This window comes from Colossoma macropomum, unplaced genomic scaffold (genome assembly GCF_904425465.1).
Source record: "Colossoma macropomum unplaced genomic scaffold, Colossoma_macropomum, whole genome shotgun sequence".
NCBI classification, from domain to species: Eukaryota; Metazoa; Chordata; class Actinopteri; order Characiformes; family Serrasalmidae; genus Colossoma; species Colossoma macropomum.
This window is the reverse complement of record NW_023494809.1, coordinates 4,937,118-4,961,771: the sequence shown is the minus strand read 5'-3', so window position 1 is coordinate 4,961,771 and position 24,654 is coordinate 4,937,118. Positions and strand designations below refer to the sequence as shown.

Below are 24,654 nucleotides of genomic sequence, written 5' to 3'. Positions count from 1 at the left end.
ATGAAATAAAGGCAACAATAGTGTTGGGAAACCACATACAGAAGGAGAAGCGTTTTATTACACACGTCTGGACCCTAAGAATAGCTCAGCCAGAAGTCCCTGTAGCTACTAAATAATAAGCCTGGGACTTTAAGGGGTTAAAGGATTAAGCATTATAACAGAGTTATAATTCACTGTGTATAAAAATGTATATCAGTCCCTGTGTTTTGCACGAGCTCTATGATTCTGGAAACTGCATGCTTTTAAGATGTATGAGAAGAAAACAGAGAGAATGAGAGAACGAGAGAATGAGACAGATAGACAGACAGACAGTTTAGGCAGAGACAGATTGCATACAATTCAGGCTATGTGTGTTTGAAGTTTGACACCTGTCTGCAGTCAGGCTGTCTGATGGCCACTCCTCTTAGAGCTCCCTACATTGTCCTTCTCCAGTCTACATTTCCTGTCTGCTACTGATGCACTTCCTAAACAACTCAGTTTTCACACAAAAGGCCATGAAACCCTTCCAGGCATGACAGCTACGAACATATGGGTGTGGTTTTTTGAACATACAGACATCTTACTATTCGTTTACTGTTGGGGCACCTAAGTAGAGCGGTATATGGAAATATTTCAGATTAAAAGATGAAACATTTGTACAGTGAAAAGCTGTGTGAGTCACACAAAGATCACAAAAAAACATGATTAAGTCAGCTCAACCATCAGGTACTGAGGAACACCTGAGTTGTTTATACAGTGCCCTCCACAAATACTGGCACCCCAGGTAAACATGGGCAAAACGGGCTGAAATAGGGCTGGGCAATATGGCAATATATAATGTTACTGTGATATATTATCTCAATACACTACAGTATACTTTTCTGAGCATTTTGTGTATGTCATCTGTGTCTGTAGAACATTTGTAGAGCCAACTGCCTGTTTCATTAGAAAGAGAACACAAATTAGTCACATTTAAGTGGATTTAGTGCAAAACAGTATGCTAAATATTGAATACAAATAACTGTATTCATAGTTTTGATGGTATTTTTTAAAATATAGCACTGCTGGTTCTTTTTTCACTGGTCCAACTGATCAGCTGTTCAAAAAAATAAATATCATGACCCATTGTACATCATGAACATTTCTTTTATTATGGAAAGTATCATGATATCATATTTTGGCCATACCGCCGGTTCTTGGCTATAAAAACATCCTTTTTTGCTTATACTTTTGATCTTTTACATAAAATATTAATAAAAATCTAACCTTTATCTTAAGTACGACTGAAAGAAAAAACATCTTATCACGAAACGAAACAAAAAAGTTTTTGTTTTATATTTACAGCAATGTGCAATATTTTCTCCCTCCTATATAAAAATACTATTTGTTTAAAAAAACACATTTAAATAGCCAGAATCATTAAAATGATCTTTAGCACAGATCAGACCCTCCGTGGCAGCCCTGGGTCAACCTGACATATTGGCATTTGACAATCATATCAGTCAGCAAACTAAAACTACTGGAATGTGTTTTATTTTTTACTATATAAAGTTATATAGGCTGATATTATCAGATTTTTTAGCTTTAATCCCTTGAACTATATTACTTAGTAAACTTAAACAGTACCTGCTATGAAGTTTACCTGCAATTATCTCCTATAAATTATTCAGCATCTACCATGACATTTTTCGTTAGCTATTATGAATTATTCAGTAACTGCTATAAATCATTCAGTAGGTAATATAAATCAGCCCTTAATATAAATTATTTAATAACTGACATGACTGATTCGGTAATTACCATAAATTATTCTGTAACAACTACAAATTATACTACTTTACTATGAATTACTCAGTAACTACAATGATTCCATACCTTAATTTATTTAGTATAGTATAAATGTATTCATTTAGTAATGTCTCTACTATGAAAATGTGTAGGAACTGAAGTGTGAGCCCATCTTTGAACTCCTAGAGGTTAAGGGGTTAAGGGGTTAAGGGGTTAACATCAGTGTCTGTGACTAAATTGTCATATCCGCTGACTCTTAACCTAAATGGACGAAAGCTCTGATGCAGCCACAAAGCGAAGGCAATAATCCTTTACAATTCCGTCGTTTTGCATGGGACGTTTGTGTTGTGAACAAAGTGAGCCGGTCTTCACTGATCTTGGGTTTCCAGCTAGAAGAGCTCCCACAAACAGCGGGAGGGGGAGGGTGTATAGTCTTTAAGGTTTACTCCAGCGTCCCCCATAGCTGACCACAGCACAAAGGCCGGCATTATGGTGGAGGGAACCCATCTGTGTGGGAGCGGCGGAGCGGTGGGAGTCGGAGCGCGTAACGGAGCCACAGAGGGACTCCCACAGGTGGGTCACCTGATACTCAGACACACACTCCATTACTCTGACTTTCAACTATGGGAAAAAAGAGTCAAAGCTTAAAGGGGACGGTACACACACTCCAGGGGGTTTCACCTGACTTCAGTGTGTGTAATAAGGCCTTTATACAAACCTCAACTGAAAAAAGTTGGAGCTTTATGTGAAATGCTAAAATATACAGAGAGCAGTGATCAGTCCATTCTGTTTGACCTGTTAAATCAAAAACAAAAACATGATATTTGATGTTTTACATAACTTTATTGTTCTGTGTAAATATACATCGATCAGCCATAACATTCTGACCACCTCCTTGTTTCTACACTCATTGTCCATTTTATCAGCTCCACTTACTATATAGGTGCACTTTGTAGTTCTACAGTTACAGACTGTAGTCCATCTGTTTCTCTGATACTTTGTTAGCCCCCTTTTACCCTGTTCTTCAGTGGTCAGGACCCCCATGGACCCTCACAGAGCAGGTACTATTTGGGTGGTGGATCATTCTCAGCACTGCAGTAACACTGACGTGGTGGTGGTGTGTTAGTGTGTGTTGCGCTGGTACGAGTGGATCAGACACAGCAGTGCTGCTGGAGTTTTTAAACACTGTGTCCACTCACTGTCCACTCTATTAGACACTCCTACCTTGTCAGTCCACCTCGTAGATGTAAAGTCAGAGACGATAGCTCATCTGCTGCTGCACAGTTTGTGTTGGTCATCCTCTAGTCCTTCATCAGTGGTTACAGGACACTGCCCACAGGACACTGTTGGCTGGATTGGTGGACTATTCTCAGTCCAGCAGTGACACTGAGGTGTTTAAAAACTCCTGCTGTGTCTGATCCACTCAGACCAGCACGACACACACTAACACACCACCACCACGTCAGTGTTACTGCAGTGCTGAGAATGATCCACCACCCAAATAGTACCTGCTCTGTGAGGGTCCATGGGGGTCCTGACCACTGAAGAACAGGGTAAAAGGGGGCTAACAAAGTATGCAGAGAAACAGATGGACTACAGTCTGTAACTGTAGAACTACAGAGTGCAGCTATATAGTAAGTGGAGCTGATAAAATGGACAATGAGCTTGTCATTGCTCTGATAGGCTACTCTACGTGTCTGTCAATATAGTAGAGTATTTTTGTCTTAAGTTGGTTTGCGGTTTACATGAACCTTATCAGAATCAGAAACAATAGCAGTTTCAGCTGTTTTAAATGTGATTAACCAGTTAATTAGTAGTTTGCCACCCCACTCAAAATCCTCTAACCTGGCCACCCAGTGTAAACATTCCAGCTAAGCCCGGTTGTCGTGTTAAATAAGCACCGACATCCCTGAAAAAGATGTCATCTAGAAGCCAAAAATGTTTCTATATCTTTCAGTCTCCACAGTTGTTTGAGTTACCCACTAATACACCCCAACCCCACGACAGACCCCGGCTTTTGAACTTTACGCTGGTAAAAATCTGGTCCTTTACTTTGTTGGCCTGGAGAACATTAATTCCGCTATGCACAGAACAGTCTTAACTCGCATTTGCAGACGCAGCAACAAACAGTGTTTATTAACAACAGTTTGTCAATATATTTCTGAGTCTGGGTTTTAATGCAGTGCTCTCTGAGGTCACAGGCATTCAGCTGTGGTTTTCAGCCTTGCCCTTTATGCACAGTGATTTTTCAGGATTCTCTTTAATCTTTTGATGATATTATGCACCATAGAGGGGGCATGAGCATGAAATAAATAAAATCCTTGCAATTGCGCATTGAGAATTGCTGGATTCTTCGCTGGACACATTTTTCAACAAAGTTGTAAGCCTTGCTCATAAAAGACTAGGCCTTTCCTGGATGCTCCTCTTATACCCAAACATATTTACATCACCTGTTTAAGATATTTTTGGACATTTTACTACATTGCAAGTCCTAAACTGCCCTGTCCCAACTTTTTTTGGAAAGTGTTGAGCATATATTTGCTAACAAAGAAAGTTGATGAGGTAAAACATGACATATCTAGTCTTTGTACTGTTTCCTTTTATGTGGCTTTACAAATCACTGCTTTCTTTTTTTATCTGCATTTCGCAGCTTTTCTAGATTTGAGGTCTGTACATTGTAGCTCTAGTACTAAAGCTGAAAAGTATTAAAGGTATTCCTCAGAGTGACAAATAAAGCAGGCCATTTATCTGCTCAAGTCACTCAGAAAACACTGGAGTTTCCTACAGGCCAAAACTCTCTCTGTGGCGGCGCAGAAGATAGTGTGTGAAAAAGCTACCCTTTTTTCTCTGACATCAATAGCAGGAAAGACTAACTAAAACAGTGAGGTTTCCCTTAGCGACTCAGTCCCACTCTCTCCACAGCGGTATCTAGCCTACAGGGCATCAAAACAGAGACTTATGGGAAAGAAAAACAGTGTGTGAGTCTCCAGCGCCACACGTCAGCAGGGTTGGGCCATACCTGCCACTGAAACATCTCCAAAACACACACACTGCATGAGCCCCCACATGCAGGGATCAGTTGAGCGGGGCTGTGAAGCGTCCCGCTCCATGCAGGTGATAATTACACACCGCAGCACACGGCACAGCCACAACAGAACCAGAGTGCTTTTTAGAGCCTAAGGCTGCACGCTTCCACATAGGCAGCTAGGCGTGTGGAAGGGTGTGAGGACTTAGTGAAGGAACGTCTGCCTTGAGGAACAGCACAGTGCTGTACTCAGCTCCATCGCGTGCTGCAGACGATCTACAGTACTGTGCAGTCCTCCTTAGGTGAAACATAAATACAGTAAAACGTATTAAGAATTTCTTATTTTCAAAGAATTAGCAGATCTTGGTATCAACTTTCAAATTGCAAGAGTTAAAATTTTGGTTATAGTCTATGTTATGAACAATGTTGTCCAAGTTTTATGTGGGAAGATTGATCACTCATGTGCTGTGACATCACAACCACAACTAACTGGCAGTCCAGTGCACTACGTTCGGCTTTCAAGCCTGAACTAGAAAAAGCAGATATGTTGGCCTTAATGGCTAAAATGCCTAAAACAGGTCTGAACCTTAATTTAGCAATATTGGCTGCAATTTAAATTGGTTAGAAACCGGTTCAAAATATCAGTAATATTTATATATCTGTGTCATCTCCTCTAACAATTACACTGATTTGTTACATTCTGCCAACAGCACATAGTTTAAGGTAATGAAGCGCTATTTTAACAGAATTAGGTTAATAAAGGATTCATTTAATTTTACACTTTTCATAATTCATAATTTATTTAAACTAATTTAATAACGTAAATGAACAGCGCATATTATGATCAACAACAACAAACGAACAAACAAGAAAAACGTAGAGTGGTCGCGCAGCCTAATCAATTGCAAGATGGTTGCTAGGGTGTTTCCAGGTGGTTACTATGCTATTATAAGAGGTTGCTAAAGTGATGTTGCAAGGTGGTTGCTATGGTATCCCAGGTGGTTGCTAGGGTGTTGCTAGGTGGTTGCCAATGTACCCCACATGGTTAAGAGGGTGTTGTTAATGGACCTGTATGAATGGAACTTTTGCTCCTATTCATTCCTATGGGAAAAAATGTAACAATGACTGTACGAAAACCACTCATCCGATCAAAAAAGCTGTATACAAGCACGCCATTCCCGATCAGTCTGAACAATCCGGAGTTGGAACGGTGTCGAGATCTTAAAAAACTGCGGGAGAGTCAGCAGACAAATATCGGACAGAAAAATAAACGAGAAGAAGAAGAAGAATATAAATTGGATAACAGTAAAGAGCACTAATAGAGACATTTGACAGCTCTATAGATCACTATAACCAAGTGTACACACACTATAAATATATGATCAGGAACAGTTCTGTCTTGTAAGACAAGACTATACTTATAAAACAAGACAACAAAGACATCATTCGAAAAGAAGAAGGATGAACAGAAAGTTGCTACGAAAAAAGAAAACTACTGTATCAGATCAAAGCCTGATCTCATACCCTTTAACCTTAAATGCCTGGGTGTTTCGCTAAGGTTTACTGCTAACTGCCCTCATCAGCTTTTACTCATTCTTAGCAATGTCAGCATTGGCAGATGTAGTACTACTGTACCTGAGTCAGCTTTGCAGGTGCGTCTGTCTGTGCCGGAAAACGCCGCCTCCAGGTCAATCCTGCCGAAGCGCAGTGCATAGCCGTTCATCAATTTCTTTGGAGAAATTGCCCCGGAGCCGCCTGAGGAAGACCGCGCCCGGTGACCTTTAACCTGAGAGGCTTTGCTAGTCCGCTCCAGAGATTTGGAGCGCCTCTCAGAGTGGCTGTTCTGTGTTGCGGAGCGAAGGAGAGGGGATCCAGATGCGGATCCGGAGCGAGACTCGTCCCCTCCTAACCAGCCGCGGGCGCAGATCCGGCGGGGCAGGGACTCCCGCTGGGCCGAAGATGGACGGCCCGTCTCCTCCAGGATGGACTCTGAGCTGGAGCCCAAATTCATGGGGTTCTGCAAGGCCTCCATGTATGATTTCCGAAAGAGTCGGCGTGTCTCAAAGGCGGCTGAGTCTCTGGGGTGGCGTCTGCGTGGGCTGGGGTTACTGAGGTCAGTGCTGAAGGAGAGTGACCTGGAGGAGCTAGGCCTGGGTAATAAACTGAACCAATAATGATAATTATTTGAGATTGTACCATTTGTTCATAAATGAGGTGAGACAGGTGCACCGATTATTTTTGTAGATGCATAAAATAATTTCTGATAATTGTTGACACCGAGTGACTCATTGAGTTTCACATGAATTCAATACTTACAATTTTTTTTTTTTACCATTGTTCATTTAATTTTTTTTTTTACCATACTGTCTAGACCCACCTGGAGCTGATTCCTCCTCGCCCCTCACCCTCTTCCTGGTTTGGTGTCCCAGCCATGTTAGAGGGGCTCGGCTGGCGTGTAGTCAGTATGTCTTCAGGGCTGTGGCCCAGCAGCGGTTCGGACGCTGTGGATTCGGAGCCGAGGGAGTCTCTGGAGCTGCGGCGGCTGTCCAGTGTCCCGGTGGAGCCGTGGGTGCTGCAGGGGGAGCCCAGCTGCCCCCTCAGGGTGGTGCCCAGCATGGCGGCGCTGCTCACACACACAGGGTTGACCACGTTCCTCCAGGGGGTGCGGTAGACGGCCGTTCCGGCGCTCAGCAGGCAGTTGTGGAGAGGTTGAAGGTTGCGCTCGCGGGTCACATGCTGCAGGAAGTCAGCGGTGAAGACGCTGCCGTACATGCTCTCGGGGACGGTTATCTCGGCCAGCGCCTGCCCGCTCCCCGACAAGCATTTTATCACCAGCTTGGCCGCCTTGCGGCCCAACGGAACCACCTGCAGGTAGAAGTCGCCCTGCCTCAGACGCACTTTGTGCAAAGGAGCGAGCTGAAGGACCACTTTCTCGTGGATGCACAGCGGCCAGCCCTCGTGGTACAGCACCAGGCCTTTGAAGCGTAGCTGAGAGAAAAAAAAAAACATGACCACACACTTGAAGGGATGGCCAAAAATCTCATTTCAAAACCCCAAATGTTATCAGCCAAGACATGTTTGATGTCTGAAGCTGACAATTTTTTAAAAGTTCAGTATAATTAAGTCATTGAGATGTACATAAAGTCATTCAGAGAATGTGAAATGGTTCATAGTAGAGAAACTTAACGAATCAGAACTGTTCATGTGTAGTTTTTTAGCCCCTAATATGGCCAGAGTCCATTAGCAGGCCCAAAGTTTTATTACACACCTGTTTTATTACACATATCCTAAGAATAGCTCAACCAGTTTCCACGGAAGTCCCTGTAGTTACTGAATAATAAGCCTTAGCATGTAATAAACCCCAGATTTTAAAGGGTTAAGACACTAAACTCCAAAGACGTCTGGTTCCTATCACCGCTGTGAACAATTCAATGACTCATTAAGGTTCAACAGAACGGAGCATTTCACACCAAATCACTCTGAATGACTTTGTTCACATCGTAACCATTTAATTACATAGAATTTTTGAAAAATAGACGGATTTTACCATTAATAACTCTGATTTTAGTCTCTGGAGTTTTAGTAAAGATTTTCAATTAGCAATTCCATTAAGACTTTCAATGATTCTGGACAACACCTTCCAGCCGTAAACACTTTTTTCATCCTGACTGTGCGTGTTGCCTCTGCTTGGAGGTACTTAAGGCTGAAGAGATTGCTTCATCTGAATGACTCAACGCTTATATAGTCTCACCAAACCTGCAGTCACGCCTGCTTTTACCGCGACATTAAAAAGCCAAACACCTACGCAGCAACAAACACTTCAGCAGAACTCTGTCTGTGACAAATCTGACTGTAACAAATTCTAGGTGAATTCTATGTCTCTGTTAACAAGTTTAGACAAAACAGAAAGGAATAATGGGAAAAAAGGAAAAAAAAGTCATGTAAGGTAATGTGGTGTGTGCTTTGTTTTTTTCACAGTATGAGTATTTTCAATGAGTCAGTCAGCAACAGCCGTAAGGGTAGATTATTCAAAGTGGATGAAATGAGGTAATCAAAACATTTCGCAGTGGCTGAATTACAGTGTAAGGGACTAATGTGTTCATAAGCTTTGCATATTAAAACTATATTGCAACTTACTTGAATTGTGGCTCTAATCTCTCTAGTTTAAATGTTAGCACAATTTTCCACTGATCGACTGACCATGACTAATCTAGGGTAAAATAATTTCTCATTTCTCAGTAGGTAATACTTCGAACAAAGCATGACACAATAATAATAATAAAAATACATATTGCATTTTGAAACCAAGTTTTTGGCTTAAATGTTTTGGATTAAAGGTTTTAACTGAACCTCTATCTGCTGCATCTGTAGCACACGAGTAACAGTTTCAGCAGATTTCCCTGTACTTAGAATAGAACTGAATGACTGTTTAACTGAAACATTCTTTCATAAACAGAAGCCAATGAGACGTTTCTGAATTCCATTAGCAAAAATAAATTCTCTGAAACAGTTTAAAGAATTTTTCAGTCAAAAGTGTTTGTGAAATAAGGCACTGGAAAAAACTGTAGGTCTTTTTACCAATCTAGCGGCAACACAATAGATACCAGGTAGGCTTAAGGAACCTTAAAGTAAACGGAATGTTTTTGTCTTCCTGTGTTGCTTCAGTTTGGGAAAGTTTTGGATAAAATCTCATAAGAACAGCTTTGGTAAATCATTCAGTACCATGTGAAGGTCAGAGACCACCCTTCATTAATTTAATTTCCATAAAAAAATTTAATTAAGTACAAGTTAGCAATTTTTTGGGATGTGAAAATAAGCAGAAAACATGTAAGAGAAAATGACACAGAAGCCTCAACCACTAAATATGATGTCACATTTGTCAGTAGGTTGTATGTCCACCATTTCCCTCTATTACAGCTTCCATTATTTTTTTTTACCTCAAGAGTTCAGGCTTGAAGGTTGGTTGCGTTTTCTGCACTTTTTTACAGTTTTGGAACTTCCTGTTTTTCCACTTATTTCCCCTTGATTTGCTTCTATTTAATCTCCTCAGGAATATCTCCTGAAAAATGAATAACTTCACCATGTTGACTAGAAATCAAGTAGAAAGAGTTTTAAATTCAAGTTATACTGTGAATTTCATGTCACATATTTCAAATGTTTTTTCATTCAATTCAGCAACTGCCCACTGGGTAAGTTAAAAACGCTGTAGTAGACCTTTAAATGAGCCTCCTGAACATGGGAGTGTATTGTTACAGAGGTTTTCTCACAGGAGTAGAGGAGAAAACCTGGAGAAATCAAAGCGTTCTCGTTGTGAAACAGTGTTTGGGATCCATCCTGGTCAGTACGTAAGTCTCCTCTTTGGCCTTGATGAGTTGTTTTTCAGTTCGGTCTGTGAACAATAATGATTATTGTCCTGGTCCCATGGACCCCCCCCAACCATCCCGCTCTCCAGATTTCTCTCAACATTCTCTCTCAGCAAATAAATTAAGCCACAGCAGGCAGACACAAGAGAGAAAAGCACTATTCAAATCAACAATGGCATCAGAAATATCAGCACTGAAATAAAGCCTTGAATCTATTCCTGGTACTGGGAATCTGTATCTTAACCCATTCATGCCCAGCAACTAAACTTTTCTAAAACTAACATTTTCAGCTGTAGTGTTACAGCCCGAATTCTGAAGCATCCTATCACAGAGGTAGCTAGCTTAGTGAGCTTACGAGTAAATAAATCAGCTTTGTCTTCATACAGTAGGCCAACTTAATGTGAATGGATTTTTAATACACTACATAAAAATCTAGCCAACTCGTGATGATGATATTTACTATTTTGCAAAAACTGTCAAACAACTAAGAAATACTGAAAACTTAAGCTCTGAGCACCTGACAGAAAAATAGAGAAACTTACGACGGATACAGAAACTAGTTTTAATCGTAAGTTCATGATAATTATGCTGAGAACTTGATTAACGCACATTATAATAAACAACATTGTTCCTAAATTGTTGGCATCGATGAAAAAAGTGAGGATCCCCACATTCTTTTCCCTGAATATCTTATCTTTATGGCATCAGAGAATGTGAGTGGAGCGGCAGACATTTCCACTCCTCACTCCAAGTGTTCTGTAATCCAGCTTCAGGTTTTCTATTTCCCTCTGCTCGTTCTTCGCTCACATGTCAGAGAAACCTGGCTGCATGTGCGCTCCATATGACTCATTCTTATGACATTTAGTTTATATTAATTATGTAATTTATGGCTGTTATTAAACGAAAAACTACGTAAACATTCTGTGCTACACAGGTCTTATCTCAGAAGATTTAGGACTGAAGTGACGACCCAATCACAAGCTAGAAATCAAATGCATGAGAGTGACTCTGTGTAACGTCAGTAGATTGTATAAATTTCCAGTACGTAGGTCTGCTGAACAGCTCCGCAGCACAAATGCTGTGTGTGACATACCTTCAATCACTTCCCTGACTACCCTCAGTTTCAGCCCGGGTTCATTTTCCTTTTTGTGTGTGTGTGTGTGTGTGTGTGTGTGTGTGTGTGTGTGTCCCATACTCACGCAGGTTTCTCTCTGGATGATGCTGAGTATCCTCTGTGCAGGCAGTAGAAAGTCCAGAAAGCAGCGCAGGCCGTCTCCCCTGTACTGCCTCTCTACCACACTGAAGAGCTGCCACAGCACAGTGGCCGCTGTAGCCCCAAACGGAGCGTACAGAGCCGACAGGGTGTGCTGGATACAACTGTCCAACGATTCTGAGTCCTACACGCACAAATACACAACAGCAGAGAGAGAAAGACAGATGGTACTTGAGATCAGTTTGAAGAAAGCAGACTATGATAACTGGAAACACTAACTCTACCATTGATGGTGAAGACGTAGAAGTGGTGGACAGCTTTTTCCAACCTGAACCAATTATTAACAACAAAGGATCCAGCAATCATCCCTTATTCCAAAGGAATACGATCAGCGAAGACGCATTTGATGTCAGTGAATTGACATTTGAATTCCAATAATAAATAATGGAAGCGTACTGTAGATATTTTGGGCTAAACAAGATTGGGAACGTAGACTGATTAGGGTGGGAACAAACAAAGTCCAGTGCTTTGTGAAGGTGGAGCTTAAAGTAGGAGACAATGGTACACTCGCCAACACTGTCAGATGGACAACTAGCCTGTTGCTGGCCAAACTGATGCAACATAAGGTAGCATGGCTGAACAAATTGTCCCCAGACATGCATTCTTGCTACAAGATCAAGTCTAGCCCCAAAAGACTGGCTATAAACAAACATACAGTGACAAAAATCTACTTAATTTTTTTTTTGCCAAGCTTATTCTTAGGTTAATTTGAACTATTTTCTGTTAACATGACTGTAATTAACCACCATAGTCTAAAAACATGGGAAAAACAAGACTCTAGAGATTAAAGTATTCAAAAGAGTTGATATGACAATAAACAGTGAGTTTCAAACAGTGCAAAGCTAGCTTTGCCATTATTTGTTTTGGTTATGTCCCTGTGGCTTTGACTTCCTGACCCCTGCTGGTAGCTGTGGAGGTCATGTACACTGTCTGTCCAAGCCATACCATAACACACACACACACACACACACACACACACACACACACACACACACTAGGATGTCAAGAGGTCACAGGGCAAATCCCAAGCACTTGCTCTTCAGCTGATGACAGGAAACACCTGTCAGGTGACGTCAGGAGCCGGACAATAACACAGTCAGGCTGGAAAATCCTGCAATTCTGCTCTGTGTGAGAAGCTGAACAGCGCTGGACTTTTCCCCAGCTCAGGATGTGCTCAGAGCATCCTCTTACAGCAGTGTTCCTCTAACACAGCCCTGACCCCTGCCCCAAACACAGCCGAAGGCAGAGTTCACTCCAATGTTTTAAGGAAATCCACAGACCACAGACATCAGATTCTGTTTTAAACCTCCCACGTCCCCCATGGTGCAAACACCTTGACACACCTCTTCTTACATTTTGTTTAATTACTCGTCACTTGTAGCTTATAGAACCAAGTGAAGAAACTGTTAAGAAAGTGCAGATTCTAGTCTTTCAATCCAAACCACAGTTGTGTTTGTAACTAAAAGAGGAGATATTTAATTACGGTTTGAATTTAATGAAAAGTAATTGTTGTGTACACAGAAAAAACATCAACTACATTTTTGTCATGTTTTTGACAATTTTTGACATCCGAACACTTATAAGTACATAACTATGCCCCTAATAATGCAATTAATCAATTACATATAAATCATTACCTAATGTGAATCAACAAGTATGACAGAAAATGGACAAACAGACTAGTTCCATGCTGGCAATGCTGCCCACTATCACCATACATGCTTGTCCTGTACACAGAACATATAATGAGAGCAGCAGGACTGGAGAAAGACGATCGAGGATCCAAGATTGGTCGAAAAAACATCAATAACCTTCAATACGATGACACGTCACTCACTGCGGAAAATCAGGAAGACCTAAAGGTCTTTAGGAAAGTTCAATAAAACAGAGTGAAAAAAGAAATACGACACAGATCAGCACTCGGCAGGACATGGATGAAGGAACTTAGAAAGATCTTTAAATGTGATGATATGTCTCTACAAAACGTTCCAAGCTGTGGTTTCTCTGTGGTTCTTTATGGATGTGAAAGCTGGACAACAAACAAGGAAAAATACTGATGTCTTTGAACTTTGGTGGTGGAGAAAACATCTGAGAGAACCTTGGAAGAAAAAGAAACAAATACATCCTTGACCAAATCAGGCCTCACCTTTCACTCAGAGCCCAACTGAGGCTTTTTTTTTTAGAGATATTATGAGAAAAAACATTTAATTCAAAACGACCGTTATGCTTGGAACAGCTGAAGGTAACAGAGGAAGAGTACAGCCAGCAACAAGACAGATGGAGACAATCAGAGGAATCAGAAAGAAGCCATTAAGAGGCCTAAAGATCCAAACAGAAGACAGAACATTCTGGAAAAACACTATTCATATGGCACTTAATAATAACAATAATAATATTGTGAATCGAAGGAATAATAATTCTAGACTTCTAAGCCTTAAAAGTTCATCACTGTTTCACATTCAGCAACATGTTTCTACCCCAAGAGTGATATGTCAGTTGTGGGGTTTATGTCCATCATCCAGCTTTGTGTCCAGAGCTCATTTTTGACTCACAATGGGAGTGAAGTGAGTCACAACGCTGGTCACGGCTTGGACCGAAACGTTTCTATTGTGTTTGCATCCTGAAAGTCCAAGAATATACTTAGGCCTGGAAACACACTCATCTCATTCAAATAGCTACTTTCCTTGAGAGAGGAGTGGATAAGATACAAATATATGTTAATTTCTCACTCTTATAACTGTGTAACGTTCACATTAGTTTCGTAGCAGTTAATAAAAAGCTGAATAAGTAATAACTGAAGAAAGCCTGCAAGGTTCCGCATGATGCTAAGAAACTGCCGCATGCCTCTGTTTTCTCACGGCGTGACTACTGTAACCCGCTGTTTACTGGTTTGCCAACAAAGTTGATTGATAAGTTAAAGCTGTTAGCTGGAGTGCTAACAGCAACACACAAGAGAGAACATATCACACCAATTCTAGCTTCATTACACTGGGATTTCAGGATAGATTTTAGAGCTCTTCTACTGGTTTTTAAAGCATTACATGGATTAGCACCATCATGCATAATGGACTGCGTGTATCTGTATGTTCCAATCATTCTTTAAGGCGAAGTAGCAGCCTTTTATTTTTATGCACCAAAAAAAGGAACAATTTACTGAGAGAGATTAGACAGGAGACATCAGCACATCATTTCAAGAAGAAGCTGAAAACATATTTTTACAAACTTTGTTTTTCTGTTGTTTTTACTTACTTTCAATACTAGTATTGCTGCATGTAAAATGTAAAATATGGACCTTTTAAAGGGGAACTCGTTCAGCGTGGTTTGGTGTGAAATCCTCTGTTCTAGAGAAACTTACAGAGTCAGAACTGTTCACAGTGGTGGTGATAGTAACCAGACGTCCACCTCTAAAAGCTCCCTCACAGAAAGTAATTAAAAGATACTGCCTGTATGTTTTACGAGAATTCTGTGAAAAAGATTTGGCCTTATAATGTATTTTAACCCACCCGTGCAGGTTGTTGTGAGGCAAAATAGTCCCCAAAGAAAACTTATTATTTCAGATTTTCCACTATTTTCCCATCATCAACATTCCATATAAGCTCAGAAGACTCGTGTAGGTTCACTGGTGGTTCTGGATAGTAAATAAAATGTCTGTATTTGTGTTGTAGTCATGGCGACCCCTGGTTCCTATCACCACCACTGTAAAGACATCTGAACCATTTCACACCAAACCTCTCTGAATAACTCTGTTTACACCTCACTCACTGAATTAGTCTGTATTTCTGAAAAATTTGGGAAATTCCGCTTTAAGCGTTGGAGTTAACCGCTTTTTCTCTCTTTTGACACATTTGCCGTTCTGGTTTTACAGAATGACCTGTATCAGGGCTGACGGCGTCGATGACCTCAACTCCATTTCCACTTCCTATCAGTGTGAACTGCTGGAGTCTGGCAGCAGAGAAAAGCAGCTTCCTCTGAAACCCCTCACACTCGACTCCTCTGTGGGCCAGTTACACAATAACGGTGTGTGTGTCCACATGATACAGCCCTGCGACATGAAGGCCTTTGTTTTTTTCCTTGTTGTTATTTTGCTTGCATTCTATCTAATTCTGCTATTTTGCACACAGGCTAGAAAATCATTCAGAGAAAATCATTTATTCAGCATTTTATGAGCCTCCATTGCAAACGTCTATATCATTAATGATTTGTATATAATACAGAGAAAAAAATCATAATAAAACGTCTCCACTCAGTCTGGCCTTATGGCCTGCTCCTTTTATTTGCACTGTCAAATACTGAGTCAGGCTGCTGTAAGTACACTCTTAAAAAAAGATAGTTCTTCATGAGTTCTTTAGTAAAGGGAAGGGTTATAATTAGAACCATGAGTTCTTTATAGAACCACTTCATGCTTAAATGGTTCTTTGCATGGTGAAATGTTCTTCAGATTGATGGAGAATGTGCTGTAAATGGTTTTGTATAGCACCAAAAAGGGTTTTACTACAGTTGCGAGCTTGATATCTTAGAAACAGAAGAACCCTTTTTGGTGCTACACAGAACTATTTTCAAAAATATTCTATATAGAACCATATACAACACATTCTCCATCAATCTGAAGAACAATGTCAGCATCAAAGAACCATTCAACAATGAAGTGGTTCTATACAGCACTTATGGTTCTACACAGAACCATTCCCTTTACTAAAGAACCCTTGAAGAAGCATTTTTTAATAGTGTAGGCTAGCTTAACATCTGGTTTTCTATACATTTCAAAATGGTTCTTCAAAAGTTTTTTAGTATAGAAAATGGTTCTATATAGAATAATGAACACTCAAAGAACCCTTTGCTTGATAAAAGAGTTCTCTGTATGGTGAAATGGTTCTTAAGATTAATGGAGAATGTGTTGTATATGTTTCTATACGGAAGCTTTTTGAAAATGGTTCTATTTAGCACCAAAAAGAGCTCTGCTATTGTTACAAGCTTATAACCAGAGTAGCTAATGACAAATCTTCAGATGTTCAACTAGATGTTGGAACACTGCTGTGAGGATTTGACTGAGCATTAGTGAGGTCGGGTACTGATGTTGGATGGTCAGTTCTGGATCACTCCAACTCATCCTAAAGGTATTGGACGGAGCTCCATCACTCCAGAGAACACAGTTCCACTGCTCCACAGCCTAGTGCTGGGGGGCTTTATACCCCTCTAGCCCACGCTTGGCAATGGCCATGGTGACCTTAGGCTCATTTAGGGCCTGCGACTGCTCCGCAGCATCCCAGTCTATTGGTTAATGCTTTTCTACTGAAAGCTGTACGAGCGCAATTGATCAGATATCAGCAATGAATGCACCTTAAAGTAGCTGACTTACAGTGTATCTTATGGCCTACAACTTTCAGTACAACAGAAGCGTCGCCCTGCACTAGTTTAGCTACAGGGAGGAGTAGAACAGAGAGGAGGAAAGGCAACAATGGCAGGAAAGCCATCACTACATATTTTAAAACAAAAGTCAAAGAGCGGTGCATCAGGTTCTGTAGGCTGACAGTGGTGACAAAAGACGAAAGCAGTTTGATTGGACAGAGTTTTGCTGAGATTCGGTCTCAAAACAATGAGTTCCTGAAGCGTCTGAACATCCAGATAACCTACAAACCTCATTCACTCCAGAGCCAGCAGATTAAACTACAGTCTTCACTCTCTCTCTCTCTCACTGTGAGTCACCACTCCAACCAGCGTAGACCAAACACATGGCTCGAGACCAACGTTTGAAAGAGGACTTCAATAGAGGCATGAAGATAAGTGGAGCTTCTAAAGCCAGAAGATAAATGAAAGCAAAGCGAGAGAGTTTTGAAGGCACTTCTATAACCTTGAAGTTTTTGCACCTGGTCAGGGCACAGACGACCGAAGCACATCTGTGGGCTCCCCTCTCTCTTTCTCTTTCTCTCCTCCCTCCTCCTCTGTCTCTCTGTTTTTGCTTTCTCTCTCTCTCTCTTTCTTTCTCTGTCTCTCTATTTGCTTACCCTCTCTCTCGCTTTTTGCTTTATCTCTCTCAGCCTTTCAGTCTCTCTCTCTCTCTCTCCCTGTCTCTCTCTCTCTTTCTCTCCATGTGTCTCTTTCTGTGTCTCTCTTTTTGCTTTGTCTCTCCCTCATGCTTTTTGCTTTCTCTCTCTCAGCCTTTCTCTCTCTCCCTCTTTTTGCCTTCTTCTCTTTCTCTCTGCCCCTTCCTCTCTGATAGCGTACACTCCAGACTGTGATGCAGATAGTAGCAGCTCGACCCATAATTATATCAGCAGCTTTGGGATGTGGATTCCAAATGGTACACACACACACACACACACACACACACACACACTCTCTCTTTCTATCTCAGGTGGTTCTCTAATGTTCTCTAATTTCTCCTGATCCTAAAACCCGATCGGCTTTGGAAGACGCCGAACACAACAGTGAAGCTGTGAATGTTAGTTGAGGTTTCTTGTTCTTTTCTGGGTGAAGCTGCTTGTTTACTGAGTGACCAACACCTGAACACTTTACCGCTCTGTTACACTGAACACTGCACAAACAGCTGCAGCACATGCTCTATAATTTAACACGCAGAGTAGATCCAAATTACAGTCCCGGAGCAGCGAACACACGAACAGCTAAACACACACAGATCTGACCATGGTCCAGATTCTCTCTGCCATTTAAAGCCTTCTAGTAAACTCTCTGGCTGCTTTCACATGACAGGTCTGAAGCGGATTTCAATACAATGGGACCAAGAATTTTTAGTAGCTGTGAGCTGTAATGACTGCTTTAGAACCTGCTCACTGGCTGTTATCCATTAAATGTTACAGCACTATTGAAGCTGTTCCTAGAGGAGGTGTGTAATGCACTTCATAAGGATTGGTTTGGGATAAAGGAGCTCGTAATTTCCCCCGTTTCCCACAGACAACCTGTACTGCAAGGTGACAGCCTGGAAGTTCACATCACAGGACACACTTAATGACAATAGTACACTCTGTATGGTCGTGTTTACTAGCAGGTTTCTTTATTCCATTAGACTGAGGTAGATTGGAACAGGACTTCTGTTACTGAGTGAGTTACTGTAAATCATTCACTCCACAATTAGTACTGTAAAACTACACACACTGCAGATTCATACTGGATTAAAATCGCTCCACAATTATTACCGTCAGACTGTAAAACTACACACTGCAGATTCATACTGGATTAAAATCACTCCACAATTATTACCGTCAGACTGTAAAACTACACACACTGCAGATTCACACTGGATTAAAATCGGTCCACAATTATTACCGTCAGACTGTAAAACTACACACACTGCAGATTCATACTGGATTAAAATCACTCCACAATTATTACTGTCAGACTGTAAAACTACACACACTGCAGATTCACACTGGATTAAAATCGCTCCACAATTATTACTGTCAGACTGTAAAACTACACACACTGCAGATTCATACTGGATTAAAATCGCTCCACAATTATTACCGTCAGACTGTAAAACTATACACTGCAGATTCATACTGGATTAAAATCGCTCCACAATTATTACCGTCAGACTGTAAAACTATACACTGCAGATTCATACTGGATTCACAAATCACACTTAAGTTTCAGAACCTTTCCAGCTCCAATTGAGCCACAGAGTGTGCTAGACATTCTGGAACAGTCTCTCTCGCTCTCTCTCTCTCTCTCTTTCTCTCTGGAGGTCAAAAACACAAAGCCAGTGCGCTCCAGGCCTCCAATGGACCATGACTTCTCCAGCGGAGAGTAATGTGAGCTCAGCGCTGAGACCCACAGAGACGCTCAGTGGACCAGCTGATGAAGAGTTTCACCGTGCCACAACAACACCACACACACAGGTGCTACCAACTACACAGCACGCTCATCAAAGGCTGTCTGAATTCCCACCAGATTAAGGACAGACAGGACAATAAAGGGGTGTGTGAGTCGAGCTGCAGTGTGTGAGGTCTGTTGAAGCCGAGCTGAAATAATTACTAGCAAAAACGCTGACCAACCACTAACAGAGCCACCTGCCCACATGAGATTTGGGATATAAGGCATCGTACATCCTGCACATTCCCATCAGTGTGGTTAGTGGGGTATAAGATTGCATTGCTTGTTGGCTACATTAGCCTCTATACTGCAAAAGAAATGTGTTTTTATACTTGGAAATTGGACCCTCTGGGGTCCACAAACTTGCTTGTGCATCAAATTCAATGGTTCTATATCTGTTTCTCTCTCTTTGTGATAATCCAGCGCAAAAATCCAGTTCAAACACTTCCTGAATCTGTAGAGTCGCCCTTTCCATTCCATCTTATCACGAGATCATACGAGACTCACATCCGGAGTTATGAGCCTATGAAGAGGGGCTGAGATACACGTCATCTGCATCTCACCGTGTGGAACTGGTGGGTTTGTGTGTCCATCTACATTCTGTGTGAAACTGATCAGTGGACACTTAGGAAATCACTAAGGACTGACCATCACGCCGGAAACCCTTCATTCTTCATTCAGTCCACATCGGAGACACATGTGAAATGGCATGCAAGATGTTTACAGCTGCTGAAGTTGCTGCATCGGTCTTGCAATGAGTAGCAATGAAGATATGATTGATATGAAACATATAGGTATCATGGCCTGTTACATATTAGGGCTTATTATTCAGTAAATACATGGATTTCAATGAAAACTGGCTGAGCTGTTCTCAGGTTACAGAAGGATGTAATAAAGCTTTGGGCCCTGGCCATTTAAAGGGTTAAGAACATATGCAAAAATCGAGAAAATGCCCTTAGACCCCAGAGGATTACCTCAAATTCTTAAGGCAGCCTGGCTACTAATTTTTTAAACTTAACAAATCTTTTTTACAGTGTACCAAACATGTCTTCGCTGATACATTTGGGGTAAATCTGAACTCTTCCTTTAAAGTCTCTGAATCCAGAATGTATCTAAATCTGGCGTCTAAACACTTCTGGGCACATAAGAGGTGAAAGCTCCTCCTCACCACACACAAAGCACGATGGATCCTAATTAGGACGCTGATTACAGCCGTACGGCCGGCTACGGCAATTCACTCTTCTGACTGAAGGATCCACTTCACACTTAAGCAGCACTTCAATAGCCGCTGTGGTGTCCGGTTTCTTCACTATGTGTGTGATGGTTTAGTTCTTTTACTGGATGGGGGGAGTGAGAGAGGAAAGAGTGTGTGTCCTTTCTTGAGTGTAAAGTAAGCAACAAAGGCTGCCTGGGAGGAATGATGGAGTGGGATGTGTGAGTGGGTGTGTGTGCAGTGGAGTGGTCACTAAAAAGCATTTGAAATGTGATGGATTGATGGCGATGCGAATGCTGTGGCACTGAGCCGTCTTCTTTAAAGGCACAACATAAGCACTGCTTTTGAGAACAGCCACTGGGTCCATTGGCGATTAATGAATTAACAGTTAATAATTAAACTTCAAAGGCAGACACAAAAAAGAGTTTTACCAACTCTCTGTTAAAAATGCATTTTCTGAATGCTGTTGTTGTGAAAAATTAACACATTTTTTTTCAGTTTATGTCACAAAGTACCTTTTTGAATAAGCAAACACAAAAATACGAATTTCACATCAGTCAGACTTTGTTTCTCTAATAAGACAAAACAATATTAAGCGTTTACTGATCTGACCTGTGCTCTGAATGAGCCTAATAACACTGATAATTCATATTCAATGCTATAGATTGAATTTTTATTTAGGTATAAAATATACACTCAGTCAAGCTTTATTAAAAGTAGGGCTGGGCAGTATGACAATATACATTGTTATTGTGATAAATTTTGCCACAATACAATATAATATGCTTTTCTGAATGTATCCTGGATATCGTCAGTGCTTGTAGAACTGCAAGCGAGCAAAATTAGCCCAGTTTAATGCGATTTAGTGCAACACAGTATGCCAAATATTAAATAAAAAATAATGTATTCACAGTTTTTGCTAGCATTTTTTTAAATGTAGCACTACTGACTCTTTCTTCTCTGTTCCAACTGATCAGATGTCTGAAAAAATAAATATTATTTCATATCGTATATTGTGAACCTTTCTTGAAGTATTGTGATATTATATTTTTGCCATATCGTCCACCTCTAATTGAAAGTAACTCTTGTTTTGTTGGTGCTTTGACTGAAAAAGTCCAGCTGCTCCTTCAATTCCAACAGATACACAGCAGGACGGCCACATGATCATGTCAGTAAAGCCCTCACAGTGACAAATGTGTACGAATTCACACCAAATGAATTCAGCTACAGTGTGTTTGTTAAGGATTCCTCTAACAGTCACTCAAAACAAATGAACTAGGGATGTACCGGCTGATACCCGTCCGATCCCAGGCGATACTTGCACGCTGGTGGTTAGTGCTGGAGTGAGATCAGATGGGTTTACAGTGATTAAGAAAATGAACATTACAGGTATACAATATGGCAGGGGTGTCCAAAGTCTGGCCCCAGGGCCAAATGTGGCCCGTAGGCAGATTTTAATTGGCCCATGGCTTCCGTTGTGTTCTGAGTGTGTTATAAGTGGCCCGCCAGCCAGCACGCTGCAGTTCTTCTTTTCACCTGACGGTGGCAGCAGTTTCGTAAAATAAGTGAGCTAAAGTTTAAGAGCTTTTCTTTCTGACTAGACCTGCAGCTTCGTTTACTGACCCACATTTAGTCCAGACTGCAGCCATAAAGCTCAAACTCAACACTGAGAACCGGCGATTTTGGCGAAATGGAAATTTGAACACTTTTTCACTGAGGCTTAGCAAATGCATGAACCTTTTTTTAGTTTGTCTAACAAATAAAATCTTTGAACAAGTAAGCACTTAAATAGGAATATAATTAATACATTAGACATATTTTATTGTTACTCGTAAATAATTAAATTATTTGTTGCGCGAACAAACTGCTCTGAGCAATCCAACAATAAAAGAGGCCTTGTGCATCTTTTATACAGTGATAGGAAACACAGCAGCTCACAGAAAGCTGCAATTCTATTCGCTGATATTCTGAAAACTTAATATTTTGAATAATTTGTGAATAATACGTCAGCCCTCAGGAATTTTGACACAGAACAATCTGTCCCTCTTTAAACAAAGTCTAGACACCCTTTCAGTTTGGCGATTACATCACTATTTACTTTTTGAGTATGGCAAATAAACTGATCTTTACTAGATTAACTTAAGTAACTAGGATTGTACAAGAAATAGTGGGTGTTACTAAATTTGTTTTAGTAATTTCAATAAATTAGCAAAGTAAAAAAAATTAAGTGCAATTATAATGTTTTGCAGTATACAGAAAGCCTGCAAACCACAAAGAAACAATGTACAGTAACTGAATGTTTTTTTAAAGGTTCTTTAGTAAAGACATTGGGTTATATATAGAACCATGAAGACCCAAAGAACCATTTGCATGCTTAAATCGTTCTTTGCACGGTGAAATGGTTCTTCAGACTGATGGACAATGTGTTGTACATGGTTCTACATAGAACCTTTTTGAAGAAGCTTCTATATAGCATTAAAAAGGTTTCTGCTACTGTCACAATGTTAAGCTTATAATCGAAGAACCTGCTTTGGTGCTGTATAGAACCATCTACAACACATCCTCCATCAATCAGAAGAACCATTTCAGCATGCAAAGAACCCTTCCTGCAAATGGTTCTTTGAGTGTTTATGGTTCTATATAGGACCACTGGCTTTTACTAAAGAACCCTTGAAGAACCATCTTTTTAAAGAGTGTATACAGTAACAAGTAGCAGCCTGTAATGACACCTTACTTTATTCATTTACCTTTACTAGTCATTTCATTTTTCCTCCTTCTCATTTTTGAATAGTTTACTTTTTTGCAATTGTTGATCTGAAAGTATTACTGTGCTCAATTTTTCAGCCTTTTTTAAACGTAGCACCACTGTTTTGCTGGTGCACACCAACTTGTTTACAAGCCTCAGTAAAACTAAATAAAGTGATACGTTGTGTATCGTAAAACTGCCTTGTGAAAGTACAAAAACACGCATATCTGTCTGGAGACACGCATCACAAAACTTTCCACACAGCCAGGAAAAAATGCCACAGCGTCTCTGTGGGACAGGAAGCTTCCCTGGCTTTCAAACAGCACAAGCTCCAATTCCTCCACCTATTCAGATGATAATTGACAGATGCCTAAAGCAGTGAACTAAACGGCAGGAACTAGAGAAACGGAGAGGACGAGAAACAGAGAGAAACCGAAAAGTTCAGCCCCTCCCTCCGTTTCATCAACAACCCTCACGACCAGCTCGTGCTCACCTTTATGCTCAGGTAGTTCTCACAGCTGCGGGACTTGCCTCGGGTGTGCATAGTGCGGTTTTTAGCATAAATAGAAGATAAATAAATAAGTAATCCAAAAAGGAGTCCGGTGGAAAAATCCAGACGGTCAGTTACAGCTCCACTGTTTCATTTTCGTCAGAATAACAATACTAAAGTCTGTTTTGTCCATGGCTGTGATGGACTCTGTGACAGACTCTGTCCAAGTCTCTCTCTCTCTCTCTCTGTATGATTCCTGTGGGAGTGTGAAAGAAGCAATAAGCTCTCTTCCCTCCCTCCCTCCCTCTCTCTCTCTCTCTCTCTCTCTCTCTCTCTCTCTCTCTCTCTCTCTCGCCCGCCCCTTGTTCATCTGGCCTCTCCCAGCTAGCTAATGCACACTCATTCAACTTCCTTTACCGCTGAAAAAACACACAACCTGACCTGCTCACAACAATGACCCCCCCTCCTCCTCCTACCCCCCGCCCTGCAGGGGAAAACCTCCACACCCCCCCTCAACCTCCAACCCTCATTTCTTTAACCCTAAACCACCCTCACCCGCCCTGATGCTCCTTCATTGTCCCAACAGTACGAATGGACTCAGGCTTTAGCTTATTCTGCTGCTTTTGTTAAAAAGGTGGGGGGAGGTGGTTAAAAGTGCCAGCAGTGCTCTTGTCCCAAAAGCAGTGCAATGCTGATTCTAGCCAGGGGGAATCCCCCATACACAGACGCATACAGGTCACCTGCTACTGATTCTGGAGGAAAACAGACAAGCAGTGTACAGATGTACAGTCTATGTAATAAACTGTTCTGGCAGCCTCTGAGTATCTTGGAAGGATAAAAAAAACCTTTACTGAACAAAATGACTGATCTTTTTTTCACAGAAACAAATGCACTGAATAATACAACATGACTGTTAATGTGAAACGACTATGTAAGGCAACATTATGTTA

General features: G+C 41.0%; 1 protein-coding gene across 1 annotated transcript in view; it reads right to left on the bottom strand.

Moving 5' to 3' along the window:
• Positions 1–23,991, bottom strand: part of zgc:158766 (uncharacterized protein LOC100009641 homolog) — a 57,367-nt gene extending 33,376 nt beyond the window's left edge. The window contains exons 1-4 of the mRNA XM_036558567.1: positions 23,708–23,991; positions 11,355–11,552; positions 7,170–7,780; positions 6,428–6,954 (exon numbers count right to left, since the gene is read on the bottom strand). Of these exons, the coding sequence (XP_036414460.1) occupies positions 6,428–6,954; positions 7,170–7,780; positions 11,355–11,552; positions 23,708–23,758 (1,387 nt within the window). The 5' untranslated portion in view covers positions 23,759–23,991. The remainder of the gene's footprint in view (positions 1–6,427; positions 6,955–7,169; positions 7,781–11,354; positions 11,553–23,707) is intronic.
• Positions 23,992–24,654: the final 663 nt, after the last annotated feature.